General features: G+C 38.7%; 1 protein-coding gene across 2 annotated transcripts; it reads right to left on the reverse strand.

The window, feature by feature from the left end:
* Nucleotides 1-1,757: 1,757 nt before the first annotated feature.
* Nucleotides 1,758-26,499, reverse strand: MTFR1 (mitochondrial fission regulator 1). Of its 2 annotated transcripts, none has more exons than XM_059815481.1 (8): nt 26,471-26,499; nt 19,845-19,987; nt 16,401-16,499; nt 10,757-10,875; nt 7,438-7,679; nt 5,422-5,671; nt 5,073-5,241; nt 1,758-3,456 (listed from the first exon to the last, which is right to left on the reverse strand). In XM_059815481.1, exons 2-8 carry the CDS (start codon nt 19,908-19,910, stop codon nt 3,397-3,399), a joined length of 1,005 nt encoding a protein of 334 aa, XP_059671464.1. In that variant the 5' UTR covers nt 19,911-19,987; nt 26,471-26,499; the 3' UTR covers nt 1,758-3,396. The 2 variants fall into 2 exon arrangements, with proteins under 2 accessions (XP_059671464.1, XP_059671465.1); XM_059815482.1 differs by lacking the exon at nt 26,471-26,499 and adding an exon at nt 25,667-25,686.
* Between the last annotated feature and the right edge of the window lie 950 nt (nt 26,500-27,449).

Genomic DNA, 27,449 nt, shown 5'->3' on the forward strand with positions numbered 1-27,449 from the left:
AGAGACTGCATCTAAGCTTCCTTACAGCCTGTACAGATTTGTAGGGCTAAGTGTGGAAAAGTATTGATTCTTCTTCGACATTTTTGAATGCCTGCAGCTGTTTTCAAAACAACCACTAAAATCAGTATCTGATGATGTCTTCTGTGACTCACGGTTTGGTTTTTGTTTTTTTTTTTTTGGAATGTGACTTGCTTAAAGACAGGGCCTCAACAGCAATATAAATTTTGCTACTTGTTACAGGCTATTTATAAGCATATTTTAATATGTAATTTTAATGAAAATTAAAATTAATGCATTTACAAATATGTATACAGCAATATTTCAATGTAATATTTATAAACAACCTGTGATTATTTAACATGGTGCAATCTTGCTGTCATCTGCTCTGATAGGAACCAGTATGGCATGTCAAGGTGCTAGAGTAAACCATGAGTAGTTTTGTTCTAAGCCACCTTTCCTGGAAAGGGGCTTCTGTCTTTTCCTGCCAGGCTGGATTTAAAAAGACTGGTTCTAATCCCATCTATTAGTGTACATGGAAACTTCTATCATTTGACTGAATTAAAAAAACAAAAAAAAATTAATACCTTTTCTTGAACATGCTCTCTAGAAATGCCTTCTACAAATCTACATGGAACTTTGACATTCCTACAGCTTAAACGTTTCATGTGAGAGCTGAGAGCATGTGCATGCCAAGAGTGTACCTAATGCCCTACAACTGCTAACAGCCAGTCAGCCTGCTGAGTCCAGAAATGTGTTATGGCATGGAGGTCAGGTGGCCCCCAGAAACGGTTGAAACAATCTACAGATCTGCTCCCGGTGGGCCGCACTGTTCACTAACATAGACAGATACAAACAGGCCTTAGGTTATGTCTAAGGTCTCTGTCCAGCGTGCATCAATGTCCTTAGTTTGAACACTTCAGCTTGAGATGTTTTTCTGTGGGCAGTGGCATTGTGCACATAAAAGATTTCAAGTAGAAAGAGACAAATTAAGGTACAGAAAAGTATGAAATAAATTGTTTCATGGCAGCTTCATGATTTTATTTTCTTGTGCAGATGATGTTTCTTTTACCATAATTTTACATCACTAGTAAGGCTTGCCATGTTTTTGTATTTCTGGGGTGCTGGATACCTGCACCTCGCATCAGCAGTTCAAACTGTAAATGTTTAGTGTGGTTTCTTTCCCACATTTTAGCCTAGTTTAATAGGTCAGGTCATGTCCAGAATTTTACAGTTAATGTAACTCAGTCCAGTTAAATAATTATTGCAAATGTCAGAGTTCAAATGAGCTAAGTTGAAACACTTTCAGCAGAGGTTTTGTCTCTGAAAGAAGAGGAGGACTTCAGCAGAGGTTTTTCTGGGCCAGCTCTTCTGCAGCTGGGACCCTTTGGGAGGGGGATGGTTGTGCCACACCAAGGGATGGTCAGGGGAACCCAGTGCACCAGGGGATGGAGAGACTGTTACATTGAGTACCTTCCTGCTAAGTTTGTGGTGAGGCATAAAAAAAAAAACCAGGAACCAGTGAAAAGTTTATCAGAGTGTAACTGAATTAACAGCACTGTGCTGTTCTATGACTAACTCTACTGCTATTCCTGCTGCACAGCAAAAGTAAGTAGTCCAGTCCTGAAGGAGATGCAAGTAAGTTGTCACTACATTGATTTATAGTCACTATAATAGAATGTAAACTATACTTTATTGTGGCTGCTATCTGGCTACTATCGTTTGTAGAGTACCACAAATCACATAAAAAAATGTTTATTTTAACTGCTTTTAATTTTATATAGTGGCAATACAGCATTAAATACAAAACTTGAAACCAAAATTAACTTTCAGAAAGGTGTTTTAAGGGCATTTAAAAGAACACAAAGATTTAATGGCCTGTCAGTAAGACTGATGGCAGAGCATTTTGGAAGGAAGTTACATTGTGTACATATTAACACCATTTCAAGTTTCACACCAGAAAACATCCTCCTGGATTGTACAATCTACATTCCAGTTACAAGCAGCAAAGCTTCAGTTATCTTCAGTAACCTTGTCAGAGCCAGTCAGCTGTCTTTATTTAAGAAGTGCTGCTTTTTTCTTTTCCTAGAAAACAGAAGCTCTAAGAGGCACTTGTACTTGTTCCAGCAGCCACATCAACTTAGAACACCAAAATACCCAGACTCAGCTTTTCCTACGCTCATCTACGGCCAGAGGCAAACCTTGGCTTTATTTAAGTGTGCAGCTAAGCTGTAGCACTCTGGTTCCTAAACAGCTTTTTTTCAACCTGAATTTTATTTTTAGCTTGAGCCCTTTCTGCATCTGTGGCTGGGGACATGAGCTCAGGTGGTTGGTTAATGAACTAGCTCTGTGCAGGTCTGGCAGCAAATAGCTGCTATGGGATGACCCCAAAAGGGCTTCCCCTGGAAGCAAGGTTATGTGCAACAGCTTGTATCATCTCCTCCTTGTAAACAGGACGATGAGGGCTTGTGCAGTCCCCAACTGCTAGACACCTAGCTGAGGGCCCCAGACAGCTGGGGATATAAAGGTGTCCATGAACATCTTAGCACAGCTGAGATGAGCAATATACTTTTGGCAGCTTGCACCCCACAGTACTCTGGACCTTTTTTTCTTATCTACACCACTTCTACGCTAGTTAACACATACTCTGACATTAATTATTTTACTCTGCTGCTATCTACTGGTCATTTCAAATTCATTGGACTACCTATTCACAGATGCTCCCACAGCATGATATACTCACTTGTCATGCACTCTTTATGTCAGCCACAGAATGATACAAGTAGGTTTTGCTCTCTTATCCTTACAAGCTCATTTGAAACAAACAAAAAAACCTGCACAAAAATGTGCGACTACTTAAAATGTCTCATACCAGGTGACCTCTGCAGCAGATTTAAGTTTTCACTTACTTTCAGTAGGAAGCAGAATGCTTGCAGGTTTTCTTTGGGCTAAAAATTTGCTAAAATTAAGTTTAAAAGAAAGACTTTGACATGAAAAATTCAGTATCAAACTAAACATTGTAGTGCAAGGTATAGTTAGAGCTCAAATAACTGATACTAACTTAAGGGTGTATCACTATCATTAACATGTACACAAATTTTTAAGGTGGTCCGTTATGCACAAAGAATGTTATATATATAACTTAGTGTTAATAAACTAAAACCACCACATAGGTCTGAGTAGAAAGCCAGGTTTGAATACAAAATTAATACCTGAGTATAATGGTCAAATTTATTCCCCTTGATAAATCACATACAAACATGTTTAGTGCCTCAATTCTGTATTTCACATTAGGTTTTTCCTCTGTTGTAAGAGACCACTCAGTACTAGTGCTATTTGCAACATAAAAGATTTCAGACAAAACAGCTTAACAGTCTTTTGCATAGTGATCTTAATACATTAAGATTTTTCAATTAAAGTCTTCATTTTTCCTGTAGACTTCAGCATGTGCGGTCCAAACTGAGGAGGAAACCAGAAACATGTTCAGATTGCTTTGAACAGAAACCTAGTTGAACTATTAGCCACCCATGTTTTAAGTAAACTAGAATTTGGGCAGATAATTTCCTTTATCAACCTGCTTCTCTGCATGTGGCTTTCACCCACTACATAGCCACAAAGTAAAGGGAAACCTGTGTCAGCAATCGGCTGAAGTCGCTCAGATGAGGCAGCTAACCATCTGCTGGAGCAGCTCTGACTACAGAGAGTTCACTCTATCACAGCAAAATAAGGTAACTGCAGTTATCTTTGGAAGTTGACAATCAATTGCTGTAGTGGCAGTTTAACGGTATTTCTATCCTGCATTTTTATGCAAGTCCTTTAAAAAACTGTATCATACGACGAGGACTGACCTAGCAAAGAAGCTACATATTGACAAGTAACTGATGACAGATGTTTATTAGCTCATTATGGATCAACATTCTATCATTTAAAAATTAGAACTTTCAGTTTTCTTAACCTTTGAGGACTTGATGATCCCTAATCTCAAAAGATGGACTGTAAATTTCAAAATTGGAAAGTCATGAAAAACCCATGTGTGAACAAAACATTGCCAGCTCATGTTCTTTTCCTTAAAGCCCCAGAGACGCTGGGAAAAAAGTGACTGATTCTTGGGGAATATCTAGCCTGAACATTACAGGAATACACATTAAAGGCCTAAACTGGAAGGCAGGTCAACATTAATAAGCTGAAGTACTCAGAGGTGCTGAGATTTGTGGCTTGGGAATCTTATCTTCCTCAGAACTTAATTCAGAGTGCAGCCAGCTTTTGGAGTTTTATGTGCATTTTTCCAAACGCACAAAGGGTAAAATAACTCTTTACTCTTCCTCTCTGGTTCTATAGCACAAGGCTTCAAGGACTGCTTACTAACAAAACTGATCTATACTAGCCTGTTTTTTAAGTAAGTGTATATTGCTAGAAACTTGCATCTTGAACACTGACTGCTTAAAACCCCCTTACTTCAATTTCAAATCAATCTGAAATAAACTAGAAGCCCTTAACTTGTACCATGATGTGAATTTTAAATATAATTTCATTTTAACATTCTCACACTATAAAGAAAGTGCTTTTATTTACTCAGTGTTTCCAATTATTAGAAGAAACTCCCTATACCAAGATCCAGTAGGCATTCTGAACAATCTGCTTTCTGCATTCCCAGAAGTGGCTGACACGTTTCAAGATCTTGCTTCAGAATTTCACATGTGCTATCTGAATGGTTAAGGTTGGTAATAGCAGGCAAACTCAGTTCAGATTTGATTCTGGTATGAGCCCTTAGGAATTGAGATTTCAGAATATCACATGCCTGTGGCAACAGAAAAGATTTTTATTTAAAAAACCAAGAAAACTCTTTAACAGGGCTTTTTAAACCTAGGGCCAAAATAGTGCACAACCTTAAGACTTGATAATAAAAACATACAATTGCCACAAATCCTGGCGTATCAGCAGTACTTCATAGGGTTTTGTGGACAGGGATGCTAACTAACTTGTGGGTATTTGCGTATGTTGGCAGAAAGACGTATGTTGGCTTTCACGACAAGTATCATTTTGTCCAAGCACATGTTCAGAACCACAATACTCACCAGCACTACTTCAGTCTTTGTCTTAGTTTCAGTCTTTGGAACCACTTTTTCTGTTTCACTTTGGCTATCATTTCGGTATCGATAAGCAAATTTCTTTTTGAGCGCTTCTGCTATTAATGCTGCAGGATCTGTAGGGTCAGCCACTTTAGATTTTGTACCTTCTGATGATCTAGAAAAGAAAATCAGGAGCATTAACATAGTCCAAAACAAAGCTTTAGAAGTTGTGAATGCTTCTGCATTCTGTTTGTCAGATGTTGCATCAGCATCTGTCTCACCTTGAAATATTTCAGTCATAAAACCAAATCTTAATTCAAATGTTAAGACATTAGTATTTATTTATATTTATTACCTTTTCACTGAGCGTAGTTTCACACTGTTCATGTCTTTAAGGATTTCTAGCATGTTTGGTATTTCAGACTTCTTTGGCCCATTTTCTGTCAGATTCTGTCCAGAGTTCGTTTTTTTGTTTTTCCTTTCTTTGATGAGCTCAATTGCAGACATATTCCGTTGCAGACCTGGGGGAGGGAGTGGTGGCGGAGGAGGTGGCGGTGGTGGAGGTGCAACAGGGACAGCAGCTGAAGCAGCTGGACTTGACCCAACTACAAATAAAACATGCATTCCATGTCAGTTTACTTGTAAATCCCCTTTATATCTCACAAATGCTCAGGTAAGAATATGACTCTAATAATAGCTTCAATTGCTTCCCCTCTGCCTCCTTTAGATTATCACATAACTTCTTCATTCCTAAACCACCTAAGTAGACTCAACTGAAAAGCCACATAAAAATCCTTCTTGAAGAGCGAGAAGCATTCTTTGAACTTCCAGTTCAAATTCTAGGTGCATTCGTGTCTTTACGGCACGTCTTTTTTAGTTATGTTCTGCTCCTAATGTTACCAGTATTTCACTTTCGTCCAAGAGGCAGGTACTGAGCTGGAAATCACATACAATCTGCCATGTGAGCAGTGTTTCTTCCTACTTCCTACAAATAAGAAATTAGCATACAAGATTTTAAATGTAAATTTCAGAGCTCAAATAGTGCTTAAATTTAAGCTTATTCCCGCTGAGGTTAAGGGTTTTTAGGCCAGCTAATCATCTGTCTGAAGACGGAGATGCTCACAATAATTTTGGTTTCAAGTTCCCTATACTCTTCAGGTAAAAATTGATGTTATAAATATAAAAGCAGTAGTAACTTGACAAATAAATGAAGAAACCTCTGCTCAAATGCACCTTTAAAAGAAACCAGAAAAAAACAGATCAAACCAGAATTTTGAGGCTTGGAGTGTAAAGATATGTGTATAAATAATACAGAGGAGTCTATTCTTGTGTACAGGTAGGCATACACACAGTGTCATTACCATATTTTACCAGAAGAGGGAGGTAAAGATGATAAAATAAAAATTTAATTTTCCTAATAAATAGAGGTAAAGGGAAAACTATGAAAAATAAGTTATTAGTTATTTCACATAAACCCCCATGATAATTACAGTTCAAGAGTGACACCATGTGATCCTTAAAACTATTTCATAGTTTTGAATATGAACAGTTAAAGAAAATAACTGCTACCTGTTCACAAACAAAAACTAAACAAGAGAATCTGAAGAATCAGAATATGATTTTATACATAAACACAGGCAAAACTGTATTTGCTAAATGACCTTAGGAAAGAGTGAAAACTGAATGGCTGTCATTTCCAGTTGACAAGGGCCATCTCTCACTATTCTTTGGAAATGGTAGACTTAGAACTGGAAGGCAGTCAGAAGTGAGGGAAAAAGGAGAGAGATACTCAGGAAAAGAAGAATTACTCCATTTACTACGAGAAACAGTGCACCACTTTTGGTTCCATCTGGACAATGTGTCTGATCCCAGAGATGATTCCAGTAAACAATTAATCTCCTTTTCTGTTATTTATTTCATAAACTTGAGATGTATATTACACATTCCAAAAGCATAATTAGCATCTTCTGTGAGAGCCTACTTCATTACTGGATAGGAAGACTTAAATGTTAGTAATTAAGTTACATTCTTTTAGTTTGGTTTAAGCCATCATGTTTATCATGAGCTTTGCTCTGAAGGCTCTTTAATACTCCTTTACTCATCCGCAGATTCAGAATTCTGGCAGACTTTCACACAAACGTGGAGACTTTTGAAATACTAGAAAATACAGAAAATCTGGCATGCCTCTTCAAGACCTATTCTGTATCCCTCAGTTAATATGCTATGTCTGTCTACCAAACTAACTAACCAAAACAATATGGAGAAGCATTCAGTGTTGCAGTATCTCACAAAAATGAATTAGCACGTTATTAATTATAAAAGGGACAAATTCATTAACTAATTTGTGCTAAAAGTACAGCAAATTTAATACCTGCTGTCAGGTTCTGTTGTTCTTGCAAGATTACAATTTTGGCTATTTGTGCTCTTAAAGTGGCTAGTTCATTTTCTAGAGCACTGATCTTCTGCAGAGCTTCTTCATTTGCAGTCACTGTGCTTCTGGACACTGGGTCTTCTTCCAACGGGTGTTCTAAGGACATCTGTCTGCATGGGGACTTTCCAGAATGATGTTGTTCACCTGAAAGAGGCTGGGCTGTTTTTGACCAAACTTCTGACCTGTAACAAAAATATCACAAGATTCCTTTTTCAAAGACTTTGTTATCGATTAAAAACTAAAGCACCGTTACATACAAACCAGGAATACAAGTTGAAGGCCTGACTTCAAAATTACCTTTACACAAATCACTTCCACCAAGACATTATATAGCTTAAAGTAAACAAGAGCTTCACAGCCTTCCTATTTGCATCAAGAGCTGTATTTCTTCTCTTCCTGTAGCCAGCTTTTTGTGGAATCCTTGATTTCAGGAGAAAAAAGGAATACATTCCCCCTCACCCCCAATCTATTTCTCTGCCTCATATCTATTGTATTTTTAGTTGGAATTAAGATTTAATTTTTTATTTTGCCCAAATGCTACCATTTTTCCCCAATGGGCTGCAAATAGTCACTTGTAGTTGAATCCTTTGAAGAAGGAAGAAGAGTTTCTAGCTCCAAAGCACATTTTTGTACTTTTTGGACTTCTGAAGGGACAGTCCTCCATTTTAGCAGTGTTGGGAGTATGGAGTACATAAAACAGCTTAGTGGTGCAGAGGCTGAATATCAGTAAATGGGAAGGGGTCTTATATCTAGTTTTCTAACACAATAAATAAAACTATAGAGAAGAAAACTTCATGCAGTTTTAAAGAGTCCATAAGCCTCCCTCCTTTCTCACAAGAGCAAGAAAATGCAACTCTGTTGCCTGCCTTTATTACCCACCAAAGCTCAAGCTGTGTTAAACACAGAGGCATTACTGAGCATCTGCAGTCAACTAAGCATTACAAAAGGTTATCTTCACTGAAGACACCAACGATTTTAAACAGTTTATCTCAAGTAGAATTGATAAGGATTAATGACCATAGGTTATCATAAACATTATAACTGCAAAATATGGCCACATTCTTAATCCTCAATCCTCTTTAACTTCAATCCCAAAACTTCTCAGGCAGGTCAGGATTCCACTATTTATTTAAACATGAGAGTAAGAACAGTGGCTAGCGATAATGACTTTTCGAAATGTGTAGAATGGCTCCAGACTAATACAGCTTAAGAGCCCCGTTGCCCTGGATGCATGGATTAAGCTACTCTGGATGCGCATCTGCAGTTGTGCTAGACTTAAAGCCAGAGCCAAGATTTAAGGCTAGAACAAGCACTGTGCTCTGACCACCTCAGTCCAGGATTAGATACACATTTGAGTCTTCCATGACACTCACAGAAAACATCAGCACAACTTGTAGAATTTTGATCAAGCAGAATTAAATATTATCTACAATGTTAAAATCTGGGTGCTGTTATGTAGACAGAGAGCAACTAAAGCTGAGAAGGGAACAGCATGTTTCCTATAGCAGCCATCTCCCTGCTCTCCCTAAGTAAGGTGTAAGGAGCCAGTGGTCACCTCACTCTTTAAAACCTGCCTTCTAGACACTCTTTAATGGAGCACAATAGCTAAACAACAAAGGGTATTTTCAGCTCAGAGCAGTAATGGTGTTTTAAACAAATGTCTTGATTGGAGTCTAACGCTGTGAAAAAATATTATGCCTGAAATGTCACCACTGCTCTGACTAGGAATAGGGGAAAAAACATTTGTCATTTAGTTGCTTCCTCTATAAAACTGCGTTTGCAGAAAAAAATTATGTCTGCAAGACTGTTTACTGAATTATACAGTTAATATATATTTAACAGTAACACCTATGTGATCTTGTCGAAACAGAGACTTCCAAATGCCTAGAAAACACCTAATGCATACTAGCTCCACTACGTAATACTGTGCATGGATGTAATAAATGGTACACATTGAAATACTCATATTTGCTAAGTAATTCACTTACTATGCTCCATTATAAGCTGTTTGCCTTAAGGTCACTATATATCTGCAGGATTATTTTAGTCCCATCCCATATCCATCTGTCCCCCTTCCCCCTTTCACATGCAGACGTCTCAGCAAATACGCAAGTCCTACATCTTTCATAACAGGTTCTTTGAAGCAACAAAGAGCTAATCTCCCTGTTGTCTCCATTAAACGTAATAGCTTCACAGTTCAATCTTTAAACTAAATGTTTCTGTGCAAGCAAAAGTAGTATTGGCCAGTTAACTTCCTTCACATCAAATACACTTTACAAATAGTGTTTCCCAAACAAGTGTTGATTTCTGTGACTCCCCTCTGAGCTTGTGAAATTAATGTGGCAATGCCAGAATGTTTGTTATGCAAAGCTTCACTGTGACAAGTCATGTTGGAGGCCATCTAGGTCATTACTAACCTATTATGTGCTTTCAAATTAAGAGCGATATCCTCCAGTAATCTCTGAAGCCAACAATCTGTGCCTTTCTCTGCAAGGTTAGTTTGTTTAGAAGAAAAACTTCCTCTGCACTACAGAACTGTACCTTTGTTTCTGGCTAGTCTGAGCAGCAATTTGGGTAGGCTGGAATAGAGAACTTCATCACTTCAGCCAACCTGTTTCATGCAGTTACAGTGCTATGTAGTACTCTTGGTCCAACACAACAGTACCGATCCCGTCATTCTGGACACAGGTGCTCATACGCTTCCCTGCCAGTTTTTGTGTTGAAGATTAAAGACGAAATATAAACCTTAATTTTTTAATTGTCTTTAGCAGACTGCAGAGCCTTAACTAGAAAGGTGAAAAACAATGTGCCAATTACTGGATTGTCAGAATGACCATTGCTGCTAATTAGGAAGCTGTACAGTACACTGCTCTGTATTAATGAAAATCTCAGGAGAATTGGAGAAGAATCAGTGTTAGCAATTGTGCCACACCACAGCAGACATTTTTGTGGGGACAAGGTTGCTTGAAGCTGTCACATGCAATTCTTTGTAATAAATAAGTAAATAAAAACCACAGTCTTCCTTGTATAAAGCCAATCTCCTATATGTTCTCAAATGAGCCTTTCATTTATAATCCTGTTAGTCTAACCTCTGCTACTGCTTTTCCAGACCCTACCTTCTGTATCCCTCTTCCCTCTCTCTTCTCCCAGCATTCAAGTCCTCTCCATTAATTGCAATGCACAGTAGATTCTCATTAGAAAGAAGCTAGGTTTCCTCCTCTCAGTTCAAAAGTTCAAAGAGAAGATTTGAGAAGCATACCTGAGCCTTGTAGAAACTTCACCTTCTTCTTGAGCAACCCATCCCACATCCGCAAAGGAGGCCACTGCATCTTCTCTAAGTTGATTAGGATGGTTTCCTTCTGTGGCATGAGAAGTAAGCTAAATTTTAAAAACAAGATGGAAGGTTTAGAAGGAAGGTTTCACTATTCCCAGCCCATGTCACAGTTATTTTACCCAATACTTTTAGTGAGGCTACATGTAACTATTAACACATACGTGCATGAAACATATCTGCAGACTTAGCAAACATTTCTGTCCCGGGCTTGATCCAGAACCATTTCATTGACTTCAAACTATTCAATCCAGTCTGCTGAACACTTTACAGAAACTATTTTTATTTTTAAGGTTCACATCTAACTACATATACTATCACATGACACTACTGAACACTAAAAATCCAATGCAAATTGTTACCTTAAAGACTAACAAACATCACATTCTCAAGTAGTTTGCTATATTAACTCAAATAGTATGTTTTTAAATTATATTCATGACCAGTAGCTAATAAAGACATTAAGGCTACTAGTACTTCTTAAGTCTTTTGCTCTGATGTAGTATTATTTTGAAAGTGAAATTCTGTTGAAGTGTGTTTCCCCTCCCCTACAACTTCCAGAATTTCTGTACAAGAATAAAGATGTGTACATTACACAGGGAAAAAAAAAAAGCCATTTCTACTAGCTCAGTAATCACAAAGACTTTGAGTGAGGGGTAGGATGCAATCATAATGGAATACACTATTTGCTAGCAATCTCATTTACAGCATGCCAAACAAATTGACCATTTTCCAGCGTGGTTCTGCCATTAGCTTTATAGCTGTTTGAAGCCAAAGGTGAGCAAGGCTCTACAAACTGGAACCTTTCTTAGATTTACAGTTAAGTGACCTGAATGGACATTTGAAAAAAAATGTTTGGATGATCAATATATGCTCCTTAGCCACAACTATACAAAACGGTTTCAAATCTACTTTGAAATACTGGCTGCTTCCCCGGGTTAGGCAAGGGCATGTGTACTCAGTCACTAGACTATTGAGCAGCCTGGTCTTAGCAGATAAAAGCTACTAAAACATCTTTCAGTAATTTATTCTGCTCAGTCTTTCACCTTGAGTTACTTATCTCCAATGCAACTATGCCACCTCTTTTGCTTGTGTTACATACTCTCCGCGGGTCAAATTTGCACATGAGCCACTGCAGCTGTTTAAGTGCTGCCTGCTGCTGGTAGTGGCCAAGAAGCTAGTAATACTGACAAAGATGGCAGTAGTATGTAACAGTCTGTGAAGACAGCTTTGATCCAGTCTGTTAGCACTTAGGTCAATTTTCAAGGCAACTCACCTCTGTAAGATGAAACTACTATGTAGCAGCAACTATGAAATGTTAGCATTAACCTGAATTTGTAGCAGACCTATCACAGTAGGACTGCAGGCTGGATGAGGTGAAACCATTTGTGAAGAGCATCCACAGATACTTTAGTTGTAGCCTTTGACACAGAAGTCCCAGGAAGATACAAGTTGTGAGTCTGGGGTTGTTTTTTCCCCAGGAGTTGTTACAAACACCTTTGGAAATCAAGATCAGTCATCTTCACCTCAGACTCTTGCAACTTGTATGTGAGCCTTTATCACAGCTCCCAGGGGTGTGTATTGGCACCATCAGATCATTTGGAAACTACGGGGTTTTTTCCAGGTAGCATCAGCACAGATGGTAATATGTTTATCACATTAACAGTTGTGCCTAATACCATCACAGTCTGCCTCTCTTTAAAACAGTCTAGAGAATACGATATTGCATGTTAGGATTTTCATTGTTTGAGGTTTCCTTGGCTTTTTTCTTTTTTAAAATAAAAAGAAATTTTCACGACCACAGCACCTGTATTGATGTTAATGGCAATTTAAAAAATCCACAATACATTAGCCACTCCTTGCAGGTGGTACAGATTTCCTGATGGTAATGGACACATGAGGAACTATTACCATGAAAAGACTGAAGGCACATTTAAATAAAAGCACTACACGTATTTGCACAAAAAAAAAATTATAATCAACAGTAAGGAATGTATTTACCACTGCCAGGTTTCCTACATTGTGACATAAATAACTTCTAATCCAACATTTAGTAGCAAGCCTTCTGTTATATTGTGATGCAAGTTTCTTCTTACGTTTTTATTCGTATTTATAGGTAAACAGAATCTGCTTGTTACCCCATATGCAGATGTTTCTTTTCTCTATCCCTAAAAACAACAAGGCCTTCCATAGCAGTGGATTTCAAATTTGAAGTTAATGCAGGAATTTTACTTTAATTTAAAGGTTAAAAGCCAACGCCCATCTCTTAAAACCTTTGCCTGTCTGTGGAATGATGCTTAAACAACTCTGTGACCACCCTATTCCTCCAGCCAATGTCAGCTGAAGAGAACTTGGGACAACTGCTCTGCCAGCACCTGAAATAGAGAACAGAGAGCTGAAAACAGAGGCCCAATTCTATTGGATGGCAGGAACAGTGAAAGTAGCCTGCTTTTCTTTCTCTGGAAACCACGTAGTTGCTTCCCCCACTTTTTCCTTCACAGGCTTTTTTTGCCTATTTTAGTGTGCATGTATGCTGCACACACATAGAAGCATGCCTGTGGGGTTCAGACTCATTACTCCATGAATTTCTGAAGAAAAGACTACACACACTGTACTGTTTTGGCTGATGTCAGAGAATCATAGAATATCTTGAGTTGGAAAGGACCCATAAGAATCATTGAGTTCAACTCCCAAAGAATCAGTCCCACCAGTTTTTCCACCCCGTTTCAAACTGGGGACCTTTCATGTGTTAGGCGAACGTGATAACCACCACAGTATGGAAACACTGCTTCAGAGGATGTCAAAGCAGGCTCCCTAATTTTTGTTTGCTTCAGAAAGTGGAAAGCAGAACAAATACTTTTATACATTTAAGGATAGAATAAAAACTCTAATTTCAAATGACTAATACAGTTAGGTATTAAACATTTGGAAATCCTTCTTCAAGTAAGACAAACTCGCTATGATTTTTCAAATTAGCCCAGTAAACTCTGATGTTTGCTACATGCTACATGCACACCAGTTCCTTAGGAAACTTCTGTTGAGTTATCAGGTTTCCCTCAGACAAACAGGAGAAGCATAGAACTAGAACAGAGATGCTGTAGCTGAAGGATACTGTCTTGAAAGACAGTATTGTAAGTTTGGTTGAATCTACCTAGGCTATTTTGTTAAGTTTAACTTTATTTTCTCCTAAAGACTACAGACAAAACTAAAAAATATGACATACAAAATAACTATATGAACCATTTTCATTTGTTCATGCCATATAGAATATATAAGGTAAGCTCTGCAACCACTTACTGAATACATAAGCAGCATTTAGCAATTAATTTAAATGTTGGCTATGGCAAGATCCATAGAGACAGACACTACAACAGTCAGCAGACTTCAAAAATCAAAATGTTAGGCTACTACTCTTTTCTTCAGACTAGCTGAACAAAAGCATGCTAGAAGAGAATAATGAACATAACAGAGATATTGTTTCAGTATCTCTTATCCATTAATCATATGGAAAATGAAGACCTGTGGAAAGTTTGTTGCTCTTAGATAAAGTTAGAAACACTGATGATATACATGCACCCTCAGATGAGGAAAGTAAGGTTTGCTTTGTTTTTTAAATAAAGTGACTTACAGCAAGGTTCAGTGCATGGTCCTTTCATAATATAGCTAAAGCTGGCAAGAAAGAAAGAGGAAGAGACAGCTATAGGAAAATGTCAGTTACAACAGCATAAAAACAATCGAGACCAGTATTGAACTTCACTATAGAATCTTAATGCTGAGATAAAGACATAAAAAACAGATGTTAGCATCACACTTTTACATGTTCAGCAGTTTATATACTAAAATAGTTTAAAGCCTGCATAAGCCATATACATTTTAATGTGTTTCAAGGCTCAAATTTTGAAATTTGTATTTCTAATTCAATCAACTCTGACAACTGTACCTCTACTTTTAGAATACTTTCCTTTCATCTAATAGAAGATGAATGTTTATACTCCATAATGTTTATACTCCATAAAATCTAAGCAAAGCTGACTGAATGTCTCTTTAAGAGGAAAAAAAGGCAAATATTTTATTTATTCTAATACAGAATTCGGACAAAGACATATACCTATTTTTATGTCAACACTAGAAATATTCAGGAACAGATTTCCCAGAGGTTTCTTACAGCTCTTTGCAAGTACCTAAACCAGAAATGTCTTCTTCTATGTACCATATTAAAAGAAGGCAGTATTTGGCTAACTATCTGCAAATGAGCATCATCTTCCCTTGAATGGCCTTTACAGTACAGAAAATCAGACACATTATAGGAAGACTTCACTTCCTTTCAAATCTGAGGCACACGGAGCCTTATTGCTAGCGTAACTACTATTAATTATATATCCAGAAGTTTAAATCCAACATGTAATTTGTTGTCCTTCTCACCTGCACAAATCCCCACCCCCACAATGTATACATTTAAGTTTCACCAAGCCACTAGTAGTGGGAGATGGCTGCCCCCCTAGTTTCTCAATGTAATTATTTAAGAGAGGCAAAATGTTAGCATGGCTTTTACTATCACACCAAAAAGGTTTCTATGGTAAGCTGAACCATCTGATCTTGCTACTGTAATTTCAAGTCTACATATTGTTTATACATTTCACATAGCATAAAGAAATTAATTTAAACAGTGAAAATTTTAGCTGTGTGGAAATTACCTTGTCTTAGTGTGGGTGATGATTCCCACCATTCACCTTTATGTTCCCCACTCTTGCTTGGACCAAGAAACATTCCTCCCTCAGCTTGAATTTCAAACACTAAATTTCTCCAATTCTATACCCAACCTCTATCCCCAACACACACACAGAGTTAAAGAGATCATGTGTAACAGCTTCCATTTTCCCATCTGTTCCTGAAAGACTTGTTATAAAAAGCAAGGGTTTTCTCCTCCTTAAGCTTTTACCCTCCCACCACTATATGCAGTTGAAGTTAAAAGCAAACAAGTCAGACAGCTGCACAGAACTGATGTTTCCCTTTCACCTATACAGTGCTAGCCTTGTATTTAAAACAAAAGCAAACAGGGTGCTCATGTTATCTTGTTACTGATTTTTTACTTTCTGATAAAGTAGTTTATTTTCCCAAATATTTTTAAGTAACTGTTAATCTTTACATACCTCTTAAGCCTAGCTTACAAGCACTGTCTATAGAAATAAGTTTCAAACATTTTTCTCTTCTACCAATTTTTTTTTCCAAGAATAACTTTTTAATACTGTATTGCCTGATTTTAGACGTTTCAATTTTGTTAGGAAGAAAATCTGTTTCAAGTTTCGTTATGTGTGTTACAACAGCATGGATTTAGGTTTTAGGCAGTACAGAAGCTGAAGAATCCGTATTTGGAAAAAATCTGAAGAGGAAGAGAGAAGAACTGAAGTAAACTAATTCTCCTGTGTGCCCAGTTTTATAATGTTCTGCTTTTACAAACCGTCTAGTAATTTATTTAAATGAACTGCGTATTTGCTTAAAATCTTTTGAGGCAAGAGCAAATCCCTTTATCAGTATAGTGAAACATGTATTCTAAACCATTGAGAACACCTACCTGAAACTGAACTCTTGGACACTGTATAAGAGAGAGGTTAGTACCAATCTTTCTTACAATACTTCGAGATGAACCATAAGGCTTGCTTGACCAAAGCACCTAGATGGGAAGGAAAAAGAAGGCAGCTGTTAGGTAACTGATTTTTATAACATATTAGAATAGTTTTCCCTTATCCTTCCATACTACGCTTGTGCTAAATGTATTTAAAGTTACTGCTTTCACGCTAGAGTAGAATATAATATAAATACACTGAAATTTGTATCAGTGAACTATTCTATACCCAAATTGCAATAAAATTTGGTTTTGTCATTACAATATAACTATGACTGTTTAAGTTCAAAGACAGCCTTTGCATTAAGTTTAAATTCAAAGCAATAAATCAGGTAACACTGAAGGATTTAAGAGTTGGAAGCATCTTCAAAAGCATAATTTGTCCATTTTCAAGACAATAAAGAATCTGCATTGGGTCAGACACCTCTTTTTACGATGTTTCAAGAAAAGCCACTCAATCATGAAAAATCCATAAAGTTATGTAATTCTACATTTCCCAAAATATCTTTCTTCTTTTTTAATTAAGAGCTCTTCTATCACAGGAACAGTGTCTACCAGTCTTAATAAAAATAACTATCAGCTAGCATAAGCATGAAAATGTAACCATGAAATTGAAGAGCAAAGGAAAAGGGGGAAAATAAATATATGAGAATGAAACTTTGTCCTAAAAAAAAATAAATACATTCACCTAGATAAAATTGCACACAGCACCTCAACACACCTGGCTTCATCAGAACTGTTTCTACTGCAATTCAGATTTCTTCTACATTGTTTCAACATGAATTGAATTTGCTTTCTTTTGTTGTGCTTAATGATGGGAATGTTTGCTCTACTATTTACCATGGTTGTATGAAATGAGACTTTAATCCTAGGAGAGTACTATAAAATGAGTCAGAACAGAAGAAAAAAGAAAAAAAAAAGAAACAGAGAAGTAGGAAAGATTTCAGCACAGGGAAGGGCAACAAAAACAATATGAAGAACAAGAAGAATGGGAAGACTCTAACACAGAGAATGTTGTTAGTAAAAAATTAGAACACTGTATGATAATTTTAAAAACTTGGCCAGTGTTTACTTATAGTTGTAGATACGAATTTACTACTCAGATCTTAGTTTTTAAAGGCTCATAGCTTCAAGCAAACTCAACATCCTGTTAGAAAGTTGCCCAACAAAGAAAACTTAGGTAGAATCCAGGCTACTACTACTGAAACAACCCTCATCTGGCATGGCAATATTGCCTGTGTGATTAGTGTAGTGCACTACGAAACTATGGGAGTTTCACAACACACAGCTGAATAACATTTTGATATACTAACCAAAGATCACTACTCTTAGATTTTGAAGGTTCTATTAAAAAGAAAAAAAATATGCTCCATGGTATTTATCACCACATTATGTTATCTCGGAAACCACACAAACATTTTGCCTATTTCTAAACAAGTATCCTTCCTTCCTCTGGCTTTCTTGGCATGTATAAATTTTGACAAAATAAATGTGCACTGCACATATGCTCTGCTAGATCCTCACATCAGAGCTGCAACTTTGCCATTAATCCACTCAAACCCATTTTTTCCATTCTATGAAACATACATTCTCTTGCTTAATATGCTGCTAAGTTTGAACACTTTTTTTTTCAATGCAGAGTACTCTACTGAGTATGTATTTTGGATGCCTCAAACAAAGACCTCACATTCGTGATTATCACATTACCATTTGTCTATATGTCTGAGCAAATAGCAGGTAGATCAGGAGAAAAAGTCACTGACAAACAGTACCGCAGTAATACAGCCTCACTATTCACAACAGATTCTGATGTTAGAAACAGAACTGTTGGCAATAGCCTCAAAGCAATGTTGCACTGGAAAAACTAATACTAGTCAAGGGAAAGGCTTAATTAATTACAGAAGTACTTCCACAACAGCAAAAGAGCCTACACTACATGCTGTATTACCAACATATGCACAGTGCATTTTAAACAAGTGGCAAAACTTGTTTAGAGATTGCTCAGGCCACAGACAAGATGTTGAGTAGCACCCAGATCCCCAAAAATATTTGGTGCCCAAATGCCCTTGGGGTTGTTCAGCAACAGAGGTTTGGTGCACCAAAACTTTTAATGACTCAGTTTTGGTAATTCAAGATATGTTTGGGCAATATTTTCAGAAAACTCCATGCAAGCTGTGCCACAAGGTACGCAAATAAAGTCAGCACACTGCTCAGCTGAGCTAGTAAGTCTCAGCACAGCTTTACCCAAGTTCACACAACTTCTTGGTGACTTGAAGCACCGGCAGAGCAAGTCTGCAAAATATTACTTAGTCATACCCTCTTATTGCATCAGTGTTTTGCTGTTGTCCAGAACAGCTCACATTTGGAAATGTAACTGCATTATCACAAGCTTGATACAAGTAAAGAATGGGGAGAAACAGATTAAAAACTTGTTTCCCCTCCCCTATTTAGGCTGAAAGATGTTGCTGACAATGACCACAGCAACACTAATGGTAGTACAGCATATTCTCATACTTTGAATTTTCAAAGTTACACTGCATGAAATCTCAGAGGTAAGTTCGAATAAAATCCTAAAATATAGATTCTTATTGGCAATTTTAATTTACAATGTACAAACATTTTGCTCTCCATAAATTCCCAAGACTGACAAAAGGTTCTACCACACTAATCCAGAGTAAGAACTGCCCTTCTAAGTACTGCACATAGCTGTTAAGGATTTCCCCATTGTTAAAACATTAAAATATTTTGACAACTTACAGGGATTACTCCATTGAGGTCAATACTTCTACTCAAAATAGCTTCCTAAAGGTCCCAGTGACAAAGCAGTTGACATGTAGCAGATCTCTCCCTCTCTGCTAAGCACTCAAAGAGAACTCTATATACGCTTTCCTCCAAGAGGAGAGCTATGCATGCACATTCCTCTGTTTCCCCAGTAAAGAACACAGCCGTGTTGCTCTCATATACTCTAACACTTTCAGGAGAGGTAAATATAGTACAATTATCATCATCTCAGTTTCATGGGGCTTTTCATATCGCCAAGATAAGAGCAAAGAAATAAGATTATTTAAGAATTACTATCACTGTTAAAAATCAGTTGAAAATTTTCCTTCAGCTTCAAAACACACATTGAAGTCCAGCATGAAAAGCAGTGTTTACAATGTAAACAGTTTGTTATTAGAGCTAGAAGAAACTGCATGGTATTTTTAACAAATATATTACTCAATACTTCAGTGTCCAAATAATAAGCTTCGTACTTTTTCAGCAATGCAGAATCATACAACTATTGAGTATACTTAAAGTGTTCTGCTGGAATAGGTAAGCACAAACTAAAATATATGAAGTGCTTTCTATACCTGATTTTCTGAAAACATAAAGCACGTTTGAAACACTTACTGATTCCATGTTTAATCCAACTTGTTCAAAAGCCATCCTAATTAAGCGCTTAAGCCAGCAAATCATTTGGAATGGAAAAAGCCTTTCCAAACTTGGATTTAAGCCTTCCAAACCTACAGGACTGCAGAGGTTCCATAGTACTTCTGAAAGGAGAAACACAAGAATTTTAGATGCATGTTGTGGAACAGATACAGAAGTAAACTGCTACATGTATTCCTAAAAGAACAAGCTTTAGAAACAGTTACTGAAAACAAGACACTTTAGGTGACAACAATTCCTAGTACTGCAAAGCATAGGCATTCATAAAGCATTTACTTAATACAGGTAACAAAGATTTTTTAGAAGTGTCATTTTTAAAAAAATCAAAGCTGTTGCAAAGTTAACAATTAAAAAGCTGAGGAAGTGATTGCTCACTTGAGCTTGGACAGATGATGGTGTTCAACAACTCTAAGTGAGCACCAAACACTATGGAATGCCTGGAGCTGGAAACTAGCACTACGATTAAAGGGCCATACTCCTATCTAAAACTCATTTCTATGCAGAAACAAACTACAGAAAACTGATCACTTCTCTTCATTCACATTCTCTGACAGCTTTGTTGTTCCCTCCTTTTTCCCACCACTGAGGAGAGAAAGGAAACATGGAAAAATAACTAATGCAAGAAAGCAACAGGAAATAGCGTAGGTGTGGGACGTGAAAATATTCAAACTATTTATAAAATTGGACAGATTTCAAATTCTGTCTATTTATATGTACTACCATTCACTTAAATCAAGATGGTTTTGTGGCTCCTCTAGTGAAAATAGTGCAGTTTTTCTTTAACTGTGTCCTACCCCAGTCATAACTTGGACACCACTGAGAAATGTATGCTACCAAAACCAGAAGGGAAGACATTGATTTAGGTTTATGTTTGTTTTGTGTATCAGACTAGAAACAACACTCTGTTGAACCACCCAGAGCAACATATTTGTAGTATGAACAACAGTGTTGCTGAAGATGCTATATATATAGTGATGACTAAAACAACGTAGCAGCCAGGAACTGGTACTCGGGAAGTTTGAAAGTCAGGAGATGGAAAAGCTATGCTGTTTGAAAGTGCCCACAAGCATGACAGTTAAACCATCACTGTTTCCATTACAAATGTTTTTGTCAACAGTTTACAGTTCCTTAGTAATAACCTGCTTCTTGTGGAAACTTGGCAGGAACAGTGCAACTCTACAGTTATCTTTTTTCAGACAGGCTTAAAAAAAAAAAAAAAAAAAAAAAAAAGACATTTCCTAACATGATTTTCTTTTGTTTCTGAATAAACCAGGAAGAAACTACTAATCTATCAGCTAAAGGAGGACTAATGAAAATGTAACATAAAAAAGTTGTTAAAAAAATAAAAAGTGAACCAACCACCATGAGATTAGAATGGAAGCTGCAATTGTTATAAGAAAAACAATAGAGAAGAATAATGGCCTACCTACCAAACAGCCATGAATATAAGCTACAGTCGTATATAATAAATAAGTCATGGACTTCTTTATGGAAAGCTGAAAACGTTTACTAGGGAAGCATTACCATCTACTTGATCGATTCTTCCTTTAGGCATCTGTTATTCTTCCCTTAGACAAGCTACTGGACTGTATGGATCTTTGATCACATTGCACCTGCTGTGTTTTTAAAACAGGAAGAATACAAGTCTTTCTACATGCCCCATATTAGATTTGGCACCATATCTGGCACTGTAGACATGCAGTGGCATAAGAGACAGGAATGCTCCTTTAAAAGGGTAAACCTGTTCCAAAAGTGTGATACATGTGATGCACTCTGCCTCATTCCAAAGTTCAGGCTTGTTGAACATGCAGAGTGGAAATCAAAGAGAAGAAAAATGGAAGCTGTGTTCATTCAAACAAAAGAGAAAAAAACGTAGAGACTGTATTGCTGAGCAATCGTGAGGACAGGGCTGGCTGGTAAAGGCAAGTGATAGGACTATAAAAGGATGACTGTATCCTGATACATTGCTCTTTCAACAAATAGCCAGGTCATTAGTTTAAAAATCCCCAGACGTAGTCAGAATCATGTTTTGTTTCAGGAAGTGAAGAAAAGGTGTTATTTCATTTCTGATCAACTAAGGGGACTGAGTCTTTAATAACAGAGACAATTTGGACAGAAGTGAAAAGAGAGTGTTAGAACTTCCTCTGAGGAAATCGGAGCAGGTCTAGAAAGTTTCCACGAACTCAAGAAATGGAGAGGCAAAGAGGTAAAGGAATGACACAAAAACTGACAAGATAACCAATTAAAGGCACAAAAGCAGATGCAGGAAAAAAGTAGCACAACATTAGGATGACAGAATAGTATAAATATGAAGTAGCAAGTTAAAAAAGGCTAAGGTACAAAATGGGTTCCAGCTTACAGGCATAAAAAAAAATCCTACACATGTATCAGGAGTAAGCAGGAGACGAGAGACAGCCATGATGTAACGGGAGAGGAAAGAAAGCAATGAATGATATAGTCAGTATATTCTGTGTTTTCACTTGAAGATGTTAGAAAAGACAGAGACATATGTTAGAACAGGTTATAGACAACTCTGAAAAGTTATAAGCATCTAGGACAACAGCGTCTAACGAAATTCACCTTGAATGGCTCAGAAATTAGCCAAACCAATTTCTGAAATTTTAGTGATTACTTTTAGAAACTTGTTCAATGAGATCCAAAAGACCCAGGAATAAAAGAAGGAGCATGATGACACAAAGCCTTGGGAATAGTTCAAAATACGTATCCTGCCCTAAAACACTTAGGTAACCTTTTATAATTCCAGGTTGCAAGACTTGGATGACCAAACACAAACCAGCATTCACTCAACACAACAACTACTTCAGTAAAATGATTATTTATAGTTCACATTATAAAATCCTTGTTTCTTCTGTAGCCTAAATACTTAAAAGTACCTAAGACTGGGGTCATCAATGCCTTTCTCTTGCCAATGACCTGTTACCTGCTTTTGCAGAAGAGAGTGACAAGTCAATCTGTAAGAGTGCAGAGTACCAATCAGTTCCTGGATTAGTTTCCTTAGTTCTTGGCACTAAGGAAAACTACCATGTTTTAACAGCCTCCAGCTAATTGGTTATATAAAAGGATATCTAAAAGGAAAGCGCTTCGAAGTATATCAGCTTGATATTTTTATGAGATCTGCTAGTTTTCCAGAATTATCCCCAGACAAACTTGATGCTCATTTCTTCCAGACTACATTGCACTATACCTTTCTTCATAAATCTCAGTTATTTCACAATTATTTTATGTGCCAAGAACAGAAAGAGTTCATTCCAAATGGAACTGCTGGACAGCAAGAATTAAAACATTAGCAAATTTTTCTCTCATGCTCTGTATACATGCCAATTTCAGAAGCATGAGTTAAATGTTTATTGCTTTTATTAATCTAGAACAATACCTCTTTTAAAATATTGATGCTTGCTTTATTTATGCTCTATTTTCTTTATGCTACCTAAACTAAAAATAATAGTTTAATTCCCTTACAGCTTCCACAACTCAATTACTATAATAGTAGTTTAATTCCCCTACAGCTTCCACAACTCAATTACTACAATAAAATGCCCTGAGTGATAGTAATATTGCTATAACACATGGTCCTTCTGCTGTGCTTAAGCAAAACTATTACAACGATAAGCAGTAGTCATAAGCAAGATTCCCAAAAGAACTTAGAAGAGTAATAACACAAAGAATTACATTTAACTGCATAAAGCAGGCAGGGGTTGGAATTTCATGGGTTCTTCATTTATAAAACTCTATTTACACAGAAATTAGCAATGCTGAAGAACTTTCCTTCTGATATTGGAACATGCAGGAATTCCCTGGTTCAGAAATGAGGTCCACATTTCTGAGTGTTGGGGTTCTCACCTTAGCCTCCTTGAACTCTCTTTTGCCTCCTCTTTTCCCAACCACTTTGGCAGGTTTCATTCAATACTGTCATATCAAATACCAGCCTGCAAAGCTGAGAGATAATGCCACTTATAAATTACAAAGTGTTCATGAAATAAATATAAAGGCTCTGGAGGCTGTACACATAAGTATACACCACTCAGTAAATACAAAATGGAGCCCTTTGCCAGGCTTTCTAGTGAGTCCTACCCATGAGAGATGAAAAGAAAGAAAAATCAGATGCAACTGCTTTCAAATTGAAATTCTTCTATGTGTATTTCCTGATGTTGTATTTGTCCAAGTCCTTTTCAAATTATGAGTTCTTGCTCCTAGAAAGAAATATGATATTCCTATTTTTCTTACTGAAGGAAGTTTCTCTCGTTCATGTAAGATCCATACAAAAATAAAAGAGAATGGCTTAATGGGCTTGAGGCAGCAGATCAGCCTTCACAAAGAATAAACAAATGCATGAAATCTGAAAATTAAATGTCTAGTCTCTAAATTGAAAGGGTATGCGTAACATAAAGAAGTACAAAATTTTCAAAGAAGCATGGTTTCAAAGGAATATCAACCACATCAGGAATCACACACAAAAAGAATAGGTTCCTCCTTATTTTAGCAGGAAACTAGGGCACGCATATCTTCACAGTCTTTAAGACTGACACATGACCCAAACTCATCTCATGAAATTACATCCATAAGGAAACATTAAAGAAGTAATAAAGAAAGATAAAGCCAACAAAAAATTATCACAGCAACAGCAAGCCAAGCAGGCAGGAAAAAAAACTTCTGATAAAGGACTAGATCCTCTCCCAAATCAACACAGATGGATTATAAGTAATGTAAGTACTTGGCAGAGATCACACAGCCAACTACAGGGGTCTATTTTTTCGCTTGGAAGCCACAAAAAATGAAGTGCCCTATTACTTTCAGAAACACTTGTTTGGAAAGATATACCAAGAGAGATAAAAGTCAGTGAATACTACAGAGACAATCAAGGGCTTATCTAAGTTCATATCAGCACAAAGTCTAAAGCAAGAATCTTAAATAATACATACTTGCAATAGAAGCTGTTAAAACTTTCTTAAAAATATAGCCTATATACCTCAAAGTGCAAAACCATATTCATCACATCTTACCCATGTTACCATATCTTGCCAATTAAGGATGAAGAACAAAAAAAACCCATGTTGAAACACTAGTTTAATCAAAAGCCTTTGCTCAGCTGGGTTTATATCTACACAGTGCAATATGATACCATGTAGAAGCAAATGAAATCCTTCAATATCTCTAAACTATACAGTATTATACTACACAGTCATAACTATACACCTACACTTCCCTGCCAGACATAGACCTCCGTAGTCATTGCTGTGAATGCCAGCCATTCTGTTACATCTTTGAGAAACAAGAACATGCAATTTTTATTAGCAAAATTGTGTATTTGTCTGAAAAAGCATTTAAAATAGTCTATGGTTTTTTTCCCAAAAAATCTCTTCGTAACAACATTGAGCTCCTACACGCAGCAATTGTATTTCAGCTAGTGACCTCTATGAAGAAAATTATTTTGATTCAGCAACAGTTAACTGGAACTTTTAGAGCAGATGTACAGAAAACTCAGCTTCCTTCTTTTTTCTTTGTCACCCAGGTGAAAAGCAGTGGGTATCAGAAAACAGAATCATTTCCTTTTTATTTAGTCTTTGTAAATCTTGTTTTCACAAGAGCTACAGAGGACTACAGCTGTCTGAGGACAGCATGTAAATATGAATGAACTCTTGCTGACGCTATCAGAGAGACATCAATACACTATGGTTGATGTCAGCATTCCAACTCTACTCGGTCTTTGGAATTTCGACAGCTTGTTAAACAGAATAAAACCAAGCATCTAGCAAGCTACTTACTTATGACAAATGCAGAAGAACCTGAGCACAGCAGCAGTATCACTAAAGGTATACAAAGTAAGCATCATAAGTTTACAGAAAAGGAAAATAAGCACCAGACCCCTTAAGACTAGGCTCCTTTTCCCTCTGCATGCTACCTCTGTATTTTAAGGCCTCCTTAAAAAACTTCCCTGAAACTTCTCCAGATTCTTTTATTTACAAGATTTCCCGTGAACTGCCACTCTCATCACAGCAAGGTACGAGGGTTTCTGTTTCGGTCAGCTTGCCTGCAGAAAGGACAGCTTCGACCCCAACACCCCGAGCCGTTTCCCCGCTGCTCTGCTCCTCTGGAAAGGCGGCGCAAGCACGGCACCTTCGCAAGGCCGCTGCCGGCCCGGCACCTGCCCTGCCCTGCCCTCGGCGCTGCCACGCTGACCGGGGACAGCAGCCATGAGCGGGGCCGCCATGAGTGGCCTGTACCCACGTCCAGTCGAGCAGCATGCCTACCTCCGCCCGGCGCCGACTCGGGAGCTCCTGAGGGCAGACCCCACAGAAGAACACCCCCCCAACACCACGCCGCTCCCCCCCCCAGCGCTCCCGGTGCTGATGGGGCCCCGGTGAGCCAGAGGAGCGAAGCGCTGCCCGGCCCGGCAGCGGCCCGCAGGGCAGACGGAGAGAGGCATGCCAAGCGCAGCAGCCTCCGGGCCAAGGTCGCGCTTCCCCTCACGCACCGCCCCCCACCCGGAACCGGGCGCGACGAGAGGGGCTGCCTAGGAGGATGAGGAGGCCCACGGGCCGCCACCCGCCCTGCCGCCCTCGCCTCACCCGCCGTCCGCCGCAGCCGCGCTCTCTCACCCGCTTCTTCCACAGCGGCTCGCGACCCCCCCCCCCGGCAGCCAATCCGCGGCCGCTCCGGCACCACCCCGACCAATAGTCGCCGCGCCCGTGGGAGGCGGGACCTTCAGTGTCCTCCGCAAGGCTGCGGCGCGGCGACCTACCCGGCAGCCACCGGGCCCGAAGGAGACGGCTGAAACCGCCCCGCCCTTCTCCCCCACTGTCACCGCCAGTCACGTGATCGGCCCCCTCCAATAAGACGGCGTCCCGGATGAGCCGGCAGTAGTTGCTTGGCAGCGGTGGCGGCGGAGGGCCGGCCCCGGCCCCGGCCCCGCCTCCGCCTGCGGGGCCTTGCAGCGCGGCTCCCGCGGGCGCTGGGGCAGCCGACCTGCCTGGTCATTACCGACCCGGCGGTGGCGTGCCTGCCTGGAGCAGGATCCCCTGGAGCGCGGGAACTGCCAGTGTCGGAAGCGGTCGGGGCCTGGCCGGGGGTGGGGGGGAAGGCTTCCTAGCCTTACTCTGCAACCTCAGCGGTAACTAACGGCGCTGCTAGGCAGCTGCTGCTGGATAACGGCGCTCTGGGGTGCGGGTGTCGGCTGCAGCACCGCCAGTGGCTCTGTGGGTGGCGTCGGCTGTGTCCCGTGGAAAGGGCAGCAAGTATCGCCGTGCATACGAGGCGTTTCCGTGGGACCGGCTGTGGCGGAGGCGGGAAACCGCTGGGAGTCCAAGGACGCGGGGTGGGCTGCCGGGGTGTAGGGAAGCTCAGAAGAAGCTTCCCCATGCTGAATCTAGGTTTAAGGATTATTTAGGAGGTATTTCCAATTTTAAAAGCTTCACTGGAAACTTCACTCAAATCTTTCAACGCTCAGAAGGCTCAACTGCGATGAGTGGAGGAATGTGAAAACTAAAAACCTTTGCAACACTGGGGCGGGGAGGAATCCAAACCTTCAAGCAGGATTAAGATGTGCTT

The sequence above is a fragment of the Gavia stellata genome, chromosome 3, assembly GCF_030936135.1.
Source record: "Gavia stellata isolate bGavSte3 chromosome 3, bGavSte3.hap2, whole genome shotgun sequence".
NCBI classification, from domain to species: domain Eukaryota; kingdom Metazoa; phylum Chordata; class Aves; order Gaviiformes; family Gaviidae; genus Gavia; species Gavia stellata.

What these genes read in the sequence shown, in the direction of transcription:
- MTFR1 (XM_059815481.1), bottom strand. Translation starts at nt 19,910, where the DNA reads ATGATTTGCTGGCTTAAGCGCTTAATTAGGATGGCTTTTGAACAAGTT. An exon ending in AAACTACGCTCAGTGAAAAG is followed by an intron (nt 5,242 to 5,421) that starts GTAATAAATATA and finishes TTTCTTTTCTAG; the next exon opens with ATCATCAGAAGGTACAAAAT. An exon ending in CAAAGACTGAAGTAGTGCTG is followed by an intron (nt 3,457 to 5,072) that starts GTGAGTATTGTG and finishes TTTCCTCCTCAG; the next exon opens with TTTGGACCGCACATGCTGAA.